The 10,514-nt window shown below is 40.5% G+C and overlaps 1 protein-coding gene across 1 annotated transcript in view; it reads left to right on the forward strand.

Annotated features, from left to right (window-relative positions):
- Positions 1–1,952, forward strand: part of PTCD2 (pentatricopeptide repeat domain 2) — a 10,736-nt gene extending 8,784 nt beyond the window's left edge. The window contains exons 8-9 of the mRNA XM_010145564.1: positions 240–353; positions 1,650–1,952. Of these exons, the coding sequence (XP_010143866.1) occupies positions 240–353; positions 1,650–1,874 (339 nt within the window). The 3' untranslated portion in view covers positions 1,875–1,952. The remainder of the gene's footprint in view (positions 1–239; positions 354–1,649) is intronic.
- Positions 1,953–10,514: the final 8,562 nt, after the last annotated feature.

Raw genomic sequence — 10,514 nt, forward strand, 5'->3', positions numbered from 1 at the left:
ACCTTCAGGCTCACCCTTCCTTTCCAGACCCCCAACTTCCAAAAAAAAAAACAAAAACCCAAACCTCTGTGGAAATTGATCATTCCCTCTGCTTTCTTCATCATTAATGGATTTTTATCAGTGCAGCATCTAGAAATGTATTGTTTTCCTGCTTTGCTTCGTATCTTCCTCAAACACTTCTTTAAAAATTCACATTCTGATTATAAGTAGTATTTGTGTGGTGTGGTTTTATTTTTAAGGTCCTTGTCCACCTCAGATCTGGTTCTCTAGAAGAAGTAATAAAGACATTAGAGGCAGCAGTGGAAGTAGATACTCCTCCTTTTGTGAAAAAAATCCAGTTTTCTGAGCAGGTGGTAAGTGTACAGTAATGAGCGGAGGTCCGTGGTGCTTATCTGGGCCATGATGACTGTGTGGTTCAGCTACAGAACCTCAGGTGCCTGAGTTCACCCTGCTGAAGTTGTTTGGATTCTGATGCATTCAGATGCCAAAGCAGCTGACTGACTTTGGGTACTGTTGGACAAAGCGCTTAGCTGTCCACTTCTCTTTTTTTTTTATTGTGGCTCTTGAAGCGTTCCCTAATAGCATTAAATAATTTAATCCTTTGCCTTCTTTGTTTTTCATTTGATGTAAAAATGAAAATAACGTTCTGTTCACAATGATATTGGTAGATTGATAATATTTGCAAACACCTGTGGTGCCATACAGGGAAGAGCAATATGGGAAATAATAGCTTTTGCTATTTTAATGATAAAGAAAGTTTTTATAGTGTGGATCACCAAGAAGGCTTTCTTCAGAGCACATATATACCCTTGTCATCTTGGCAGCATTGCTGCTGCTTTTCTTGAAACTTTTCAACATCATTGAACAAGGTATTTTAAGACTGTGTTAGTAATTAAATACTTAGCCTTTCACTGCTGCCTGTTACACCTAATTGGTAACTGATACATAAAATAACAAGTACTATGTAACAGGGAGGCATACCTTTCAAAACATAGCCCATCTATATTAACTGCTGTTTTGAAAAGAGATTTTTTTTTTAATCAGCAGTTCATTTTGTAATTTCATTGCAATAAATGTTGCATGTGTCAATGTTGTATTTTGATTTTGTTTGGTAAATAAGTAACAGTCCCTCAGAAGACTAAGCATGAGTCCTAAACCATTCCTTCCACTAAAGGTTTTTGATCATTAATAATTAAGAGATTTACATATACTAGCATTCATACTGTGGTATGGCATACAGAACTTCAGTGTTTTATCGTCTGACTTTTATCAGTTTGTACTACACATTTACTGTGATACGTAATAATCGTGCCTATCTGGAAAGTAGATTCCAGGAAGCAATTACGTTTGAAGGGTTTAAAGAGAAAATAATTGTTAGTCTGTACTAGGACTGAAAATAGGACTGTACAACTTTAAGGAAGTTTTAAATTGTATAAACTCTGACTAATGTAGGTATCCAGTGTATTTCCACCATTGTCTGGTGATGTATGATGTGTGCTGTGTGAAATACTCATAAGAGTCATCATATTGGCACATACCTTACATTGTGGTTGTTTTGTTCCTTTGAGTGATTGCTTGTCTTCAGTATGGTGGTGGAATGTGATCTTCACTTGCTGAACTGTAACAGTCTGTCATTTTCTCCTCCTTAGCTGGCTACAGTCTGGGAAAAGATGGAAGAAAACCCCAACCTTTCTGCCAAATTTGGAGATATTTATATGAAGCTACAAGCTTCAGGACAGATAACCATGTGCACACTGGAGGACATGCTTTTCCAGATTCCTAGTTCAAAGAAGACCCCTGCAAAGTTTTTAAATCAAAAGCAATTGAGCTGTCAGGCTGCTAAACCACTTTGGTCAAATCTATTGTTGGAATAGTTCAATATTTGATGGTAAACTGAATTGCTGTTGGTATCTCTTAGAAGCCAGGTTCAAATAAAATCTTCTCCCCTGCTCCACACTGAGCAACTGTTTTAAGTTGTTCATGTGAAACTGCATTTTAAATACAGATCATGTAGCTTCCACATTTCAATCTATATGCTTAGACCATATGATCCGGTGGGTGTTTGCATGTTGTTCAGAAGTGGAGTGATAGAATGGTTTGAAGTTTTTCCTCAGGTGCTTAAATCAGGATTTTCCTATGCTAAATAAACATCGTGATGGAAGTGAACAAAATTGAATGTGTATCTGACCTGACTTCTGTGCTTTATGAGATGAAAATTGTCTTCATCAGATGTAATGTTCTAACTAAACGGATAGGTGCAGTTGTCACTGATTGGCTGAGGTACACCAGTTATTGGACAAGTTCTTCCTCTGTCTAACCTCCCTCCTGTTCTGGGAGAGAAAGCATTGTAAGCAGAGATAAGAGGTCTCAAGTTTTTCTTTCTTCTTAAGTTTGGGAAACTAAAAGAAGTTTAATAACACTAGAAAAAATACAGAGGAACAAATGAGATATTAACAGGTTTATATGGGACTGGAAAGTTGATGCAGTGAGGGTTAACCTGCAGTTAGGGAGAACAAAAGCAAAAGGAAGAAATAAAACAGTCCTGAGCAGTTTCAAAATGGTGGCAGCCACACGGTCAGCACGTTCATGGGAGCAGAGCAAAGCCAGTCAGCAAAATCCACCCGTAGGCAGGACCTGAGCTGACGCACAGCATAGCAGTTTGGGTCGCAGGTGCTAGAGAACGGCGGCAGAAACAGTGGCAGCAGTAGGGATTAAGCAGCAGCACGGGCTGTTCCTTGCGGCGTGAGGGGTGCAGTGGTGAGGGTCCATCCTGTGCGGTGCTGCAGATCACACCAGCAGTAGTGGTAATCCAAGCAGATCCAGGCGCCAGTGGAAGAGGGAGAAAGACAAGTCTGTGCTTGCCCGTTAGCAAGCGGTCTTGAGCTGAAGCAGAGACGAATATAGGCACCAGCATGCCGAGAGAAAGCAAACACCCTGAGAGAGAGCAAGCTGAGAGCAAAGCCCCCCCAGAGTCAGCCCGGTCCTGTGCGTGGTTTTCAAAGGGATGGAGAGCCTGCTGAAGTTTTCACAACCAATGAGGTGTGCAAACATAAATGAGAGGAATTCATTGTGATTGGTCATCTTAAAACAAACCTTTTTTTTTAATTGAACTTTTTTCCCTAACCCAGGACAGCAGTCTAGAGTCTAGATGAAAGAGTATGGAGGTGCTTTAACTCTTTGATTCTCTTGATGCACAGAATTTGAATAGAGGAAAGCAAACATGTTTTGTTCCCTTTAATATCCCTGTCTTCAGAAGCAATATATTAGTATGTATTTCATATCAAATGGAGTCATGGAAATGCTATGAGAGGTAGCATGGTCACCAGCTGGTTGCTTTCTCACCTGAAGGAGGTCAAGAGTCTCAGAGTGGGTGGGCTCACATATTGCTTCCTTCAAATTTTATGATATTAAGTCTCCTGATATGAGCAGATCTTAATACAAATTTGCAACTAAGTCTGAACAAGATTCTTAGAGCAACTACGATTGCTTTTCTGGACTAAATTTACGTATCATCTGCATAATCCACTAACACATAGAGCAAGTGATCATAAAAACAGTACAAAGAAGCTTCACATTGACCCAGCTTTAGTGACTCCAGGCCAAATGTGCGTGGGTGTAGAAACAAAAAGGATGAGTACTGTATACTGAAAAATCTTCTGTAATTCATCATCTGGAATAGGAGGAATTGGGCACATTCATACCTTGACTGCCACTCAGGTACTTGTAGTTTACTTTTAGATATGAACTGATGAGCCTTCTGATGCAGGAGTCCTGTGAGTACAAGTAGGCAAAGCCCAGCTCAGCATTCTCTGGTTGGGCTGCCTTATCTCTCTTTTGGCTTCTGTTAGTTTTATTTTCTCTCCCCTTAATCAAGCAAATGTCAGAACTGAGAAGGATTCTTTCTGTGAGCGAGTGTGTGCGTGCATGCTCTATAAACTTTGTTGAGCTGGTGAATCACTGTGAAGGAACGAGAACCCATACCTGCCGAAACACTTCTCTAGCCATCAAAGCAAATGTGGCCACAGCAGATCAGAGGATTCCTTCTGAGGCTCTTACGCTGTAGCTCAGTTTTGTTGCCAATGTGTCGTTAATACTAAAATGAGCAAAGCTATTAACACGGTGGGGAGAATTTCATGTAAACAAGGAATGATTTGAGGTTTGTATCACATTTTTTTGCTGTGCACCTTAGAGTTTTAACCACCTTAGGGTTCTACCTACCTTAGTCTAAAAACACAGCTAATTACTTGTTCTGTAATACTGTGTAGCACATAATTTCACACACAATTCAAGATTACAGATTTTAACAGTTTTCCCTCAGTTGAAAATTCTTCTAATAACTTCCAGTACACTATGGACACCTAAGAAGATCCCAATCTTCTCTCCATAAATTTGATACAAGATTTGTAAAGGCTGCTTGCAGAATGGCATGGTTTATTTTTAAAAAAAATAAAATAAAGGAGAGAATTACTCTTCAGTTTACTTGGTTGGTAATTTCAGGACAACTTTTTGATGTTAAACCAAATTTTCATAGGCGATAGAAGATAGTTTGACCCATTTGGCCTGTTACATAGCAAATACATAAGGTCAATTCTGTTTAGTTTCCTTATTTGGCACTTTCAAACTTGCATTAATTGCAAGAAGTTGGCTCATCCTAGAACTGAGATGCACGTTTGTTTGTTCTAATCTGAACTGGCTAGATTCCTGAGGCTGTATCCTACCTACAACTGAAGTAATGATGACTTCTATTTACAACTGTCAATATAGCTGATGTTTTCCATTCTTTGTTCTCTTCACTACTTGTTTTCTTGAGGCTGATTTACTCAAGCTAATTAAGCTGATAATTTCTTTTAAAGAAACACCATTTCTTTGTTTTGGGGGACAAGGGGAATGCCCTTAAATAGCTTAAGAATACTCCAGTAGAAAAAGAAAGCAGGGACCCAAGAAGGATTAAAGGGTAGGTTCAAAAAAAACCATACAAAATTCAGACAATTTAGGATATTGAAGGTTGCTCTGGAATTGTTGTAGAAGAGTGTAACATCCTCCCTTAGGAAATAAGGTAGGAGGAAAAAGCAACTTCTAGTATTTATGCAGCTGATTTAAACCAAAGTCTAACTTGCTTCATACAGGTTGCACAGAGGCTTGTTAATTCGCAAAGCTTGGGTTTGTGTATTTATAAGTGGTTTTGGTGCACCAAGGTCCTGAGTACACTGGCTTTTATGCAGATTTGTTATGGGCTTAGTTAAGTGTGTTTAGGTGTGGTTGGCTTCTGGTTTCCCCATGCCCAAGATGAGGAAACCAAACTTGTCTAAAGCAAATGCTTAGGGGTTTTGCTGGCTCAAAGTGGCTGGAATGGCAAGGGCTAGGGAGCGTTTCATGGAGACAGCCTCAGAGAACAGGATGTGCACTGTATTACTGCAGCCAGGGCAATAATTACGCTTTGCTTTTATGGAGTTTTAATAAAGGATGAACCTTGATATTAAAGAGAATCCAGCATTGTGATGTTCAATTAATAGATGTTTTCGTGTGTGCAAAATCTTGAAAAAAGAAATTTCAAAGCAAATAACAGCATTTTTTTCCCTAGGTTTCAATGCAAGAGACTTCTGTAGGAAATGCTCCTTAAACCTTCAAGTAGTATGTAGCTCGGTGAGGATCTGAGGGCACTTTTGGGTGCTGCTATGTGGGAAGAGTTTGCTGTTCGTCATACTTGAATATACTCTTCCTGCAATAAAACGAAAGATGTTTTGTGCATGTGTGCATGTCCTTGCGCTCCAGCAGGTTTATGGAACAGCGATCCAGGAGACAGCAGGTGGCGTTTTCTGATCGTACTTTCCATTGGACACAATTTCCAGGGCTGACTTTCACCTGCAGTGTCAGTTCTGTAAAGGCAGGGCAGAATGAACAGTTTGCCCTATGGTTACCATGTACATCTAAAAATGGAAAATCCAGGCATTAGACAGCAGCCTTGAATGGCTGGGTATGGTCATAGACCTCAAACCTACACATCAACAGCATCTAATTTGAAACTTACTGGATTTATTGAAGCAACTCATCTTTGCCTATGATCATAATGCTATTTTTACAGTATTCTGTGGAAATGCTAGTAAACGACTTAAACAAGATGTTACTTCTAGTACACCACTGAAAATTCCAAAGGCTTGCTTTGCTATACCATTAAGAGAGAGTTGGGAACCTTTTCCAACTTGAATTGTGAAAGCATTCATTTTTACATTCACATATGATCTGGACTGTGTGCAGTCTTCAAAGGAGTGATATTCTACTGCGATAGATGCTTCTGCTTTTCTCCATGGGTTCATATATCTTTCATATTCCTTTCCACAAGCATCTTGAGTCTTGGTAAGGAAGAATCACTTCCTCTCTGCTTCTTCCAAGTTAGTTTTCTGCTTCAAAACAAAAATGAAGGTGGAAGGCTTAGTCATTGCAGGGGACCTCAAGAATGCTTCCAGACCTCAAGAAGGGGTTTTTCATGTTTTATAAAACGTCTTGAAATGATGTTTGAGACAAAGGCTTGTTAGAACTTTGCAGCACTATAGAAGGTAGGAAGACCCATAGTCAACTTCGGGGTTTTTTTTGCTTTGAGTTGTTTCGGATTGCAATAGAACACTTGATGCAACACAGGCAGAGACTTGTTTGTTTCTTTTAAAACTATATCTAAGGTGCCTGCTTACGTGCCCTTGTGCTCCACATTCTCCTTAGCAAGTTTATTAAAAGTAAATGTTGCTCATACACCCCCTTCCTCCTCTGTTTCAGTGTTTTGAACTCAGCAAATGTTGATTGTTTGCTTCCCCTTCCAGGCTACTTATTTTTTTTACTTATTTTCATGTGATTAATAAATTTAAGAAGCAAGATTAATAAATTTAAGCAGCAAGTCTTAAAACAACTGCTGTTACTGGCCCCATGTTTTGTAATGTGAAATATAGTGCTATTTCCATATCTATCTTTGTGCAGTTGACGATGGTTTGCTGAAGACCCTGAGGAGCTTTTCGTGTGTCTTTGCACTGTGCAGCAGTTGTCTGGACTCTTGATAATTTCAGCAGCTCATGCAGTGACAATGGAGATAGTCCAGCTTCACTTCCCCAAGTGTAGATGCTGGTTTTTGCAAGTGCAGATGCTGTAACTACAAACCCTTTTTTTTACTGTCAGGTAAGGTCAGCTCCCAAGTCCCTATGCCAAGCAGCAACTCAAAATAAATGCTGGAGCACTGATAACAGAGTGAAGGTGAGTTAGGGACCAACTGTGCAAATCAGACATTGGGACCAACCTCAAATACCTGTATGCAAATCTGTGTAGCACGAGGACCAAGCAGGAGGCGAGTCTATGCACAGCTGCAGAACTAGTACTTCATTAGGATCGTGGCTAGAATGCTGCAATGAAGGGATGCAGGAAAGGCTGATGGGCAGGACTGGCAGAGAGGTTGAGCTCTGTATAAGTGAGTTGTACACAGGAAGCCTTGGGACAGGTGATGAGGCAGTAGTGGGCTTGTGGATAAGGATCTCAGGACAGACCAGCACAGGTGATGCTGCAGTAGGTATCTGCCAAACCCCATCTGATAAAGAAGAGGGGACAGTTGAAGCATTCTTCAGGCGGCTGGAGAAAGTCTCTGTTAGCAACTAGTACTCATCAGTGACTTCAATCACCCTGCTGGAAGAGCAGCATGGCTGGGCACAAGCAATACAGGCGATTTCTGGAACATATTGATAATTTCTTGATGCACGTGACTAATGAACTGGTGAGGGAAGATGCTCTGTTAGACCTGCATGTGCAACAGCTGGTGGGTAGCATAAAGGGCAAAGACAAACTTTGCTGCATTGAGAATGATACTTGAGTTTAAGATTCTGAGCAGAGCAAGATAGATCCAGGATGTTAGAAGAGTTGGTTTTGGCTTGTTCAGGAACCTGCTTGCATGATCCTGTGAGAAAATTTCCTGAAAGCAAACAAGCCTGAGAGCCAGGTGATCTTCAGGGATGGCCTCCTCAGCACAGGAATGATCCATCTCAATGCGCAGAAAGTCAAACAAGCTGGAAAAAGTCCAGCATGGATGAACACAGAAGTCCTAGCTGAGCTCAAACATAAAAAAGAATGCTCACAGAAGGTGTGTGCAAGGGTAGGCTACCCAGAAGGAATGAAAAGACATTGCTTACAGATGTAGAAATGGAGTCAGGAGAGCCAAAACTTAGCTGGAGTCTAAACTAGCAAGGGAGGTGAAGGATGGCAAGAAAGGTTTTTCTAAATACATTGTCAGCAAAAAAAAAAAAAGTTAAGGAGAATGTGGGCCTACTGGTCTTTGGACCAGGGGAACTAGTGACAGCGAAAAGACTGTGGTACTCTGCCGTTTTGCCACCAAGCTTTACAGGCTGAGAGAAACAGGTTTGATCAAGAAGGGAAGGCTTAGGAAAAACCTTATTCCTGTCTACAGCAAATACAATCAGAGGACAAAGAAGGTGAAGCTAGATTCTTCGATATGCATGGTGATAAGACAGGGGGCAATGGACGCAAGTTGAATCATGGGTCATTTTCATCAGTTGTTAGAATAAGAAAAGTTATCATGAGGGTGATCAAACCCTGGAACAAGCTTCCCAGACAGGATGTAAAATCTGTGTTCCTGGAGGTCTTCAAGAATCAAGTGGACATGGCCCTAAGCAACCTGACCTGATTACACCTGCTGTGAGCTGTGGTTTGGACTAGATGACCTAATGGAGATTCGTTCCAGACTGAATTGTTCTATTTTACACCCAGGTGACCTACTGACTATCCTAGCTTGTATTCCCCTACTGCCCTGTGAGAAACAAATGCACACGAAGATTTCAAACTCCCAGCATGCCACCATGTAGCTGGCTTAGTAGTTGGCTTCTATAGGTCTGTGTAGACAAGCCTCTCTTTTTAGTCTCTTCCATACTGAGGATGGTGATTGCCCAGCTAAGGGTTGCCTGGTCACCATGCTCACTTGGGATGTTAGGGTTATGAGTTTCAATGAAAGTTCTGGACTCAGACCTGGCCTCTCTGCTGGACCTTTGCTATCCAGAACATAGCAGTGCAAATGTCCAGATCATATGTCAGTTGTGCTGTACAAATAGGTAAGGCGATGACTAGTCTGGCTAATTCCACCCTTCAGACTTGAAATTACCAAATTTAGCTAAACGTATTATAATAGGAACAAGGCGGCTTTGGAAACCCAATAGTCAGCAGTGCTCTGGCAGACATCCTAACAATCATGAATAGCCTTTTCACCAGTTCTTTACAGGACCTGCTGTTGTGTGGTCAAACGCTCTTTTTTGGTGTTAAGCAACTCTAAAATCGGATGTCCAAAATTCTTTGGGCATGGATTAGAAATTACTTCAAGAACACTCTAAGGTACTTTCACCTAAAGTGGAACTGTAGCACATTTTATTCCTTTTCACAGCATATCTGATTCACGTTGTGAAATTCAAGATTGAAAGGGATAAGATCAACATTGTGCTGGTACCTGGATTCTTCTAGATGTAGCTGGAGTCCTCAGCCTCTGATTCCAATATTCAGTGGCTAGATTATCAATTTAGAATTATTGCTGCTTCTCTGATATTTTGGCTTGAGGTGCTGGTACAAAGTTTTCAACAACAGCTTGTGTGTATAGTTTTTCGATACTCTCAGCTTTTATTTGAGTTCCGCAACTTCACAATTTGCCAGGACAACAGAAAATACATGTCTCAGATGAACTTTGCTTTACCATATCAGTAAGAACAGGTCATTAGAGCAATGGTCTTAATGTTTCTCGCTATCTTCAGAGTAATTTAAGGGAATGTTTCTTTTTCATGTACAGTATCAAAGGAGATAATGATGTGGACCAACTCTGGTAACACCAGCAGCCTGTTCTAATTTTCTTACACAGCTCTACGTGCAACTCATATCCACTGCTGGCTTCAGGACCAAGGCAGAAGAAAAACAAGTGTACTCAGATCTTTCAAACACAAAGCTGCTTGTGCTGATTAGGACCTCGACCATATCCAGCAGAAACTGCTGGAAACATCAAAATAAATTGAAAATTACCCACCTCCGGTGGCTAACTACCATGCAAGAAATTACCACATTTACTTTAGGAACAGGAAATGTCTTGTAGCAGAAGACTTGGCAGCACCAATCCTGATGGAAAATTTTAGGAAAGAATAATGGAAAAGGTAGCTTAAGAGTAACGTTTCGAACAGCTGATAGAGTGCAGTGTGAATTCACAGCTAACAACTCCTTGGTAATTACTCTACCTATAACTACTATAATTAATTATTCCATCTATAACTTCTTTTACCTTTGTGGCAGTAAATGGTCCTTACTGCATAGCAGGGTTATAACTATGATGTTTGTTGCGGGATTAATCATTATGAAGAGTGGTCGTGCACTTCTTTCAGGCACCATGTGCTGCAGAACTGGAGCTGGAGATTCCACATAACTTGTTAAAATAGGAATCAGATCAAAATTTCACTTAATTAAAAAAGTCCAAAATGTCTGGTTAAACATTAGCAAAATAG

Source organism: Buceros rhinoceros, unplaced genomic scaffold (assembly GCF_000710305.1).
Source record: "Buceros rhinoceros silvestris isolate BGI_N320 unplaced genomic scaffold, ASM71030v1 scaffold37761, whole genome shotgun sequence".
Lineage (NCBI taxonomy): Eukaryota > Metazoa > Chordata > Aves > Bucerotiformes > Bucerotidae > Buceros > Buceros rhinoceros.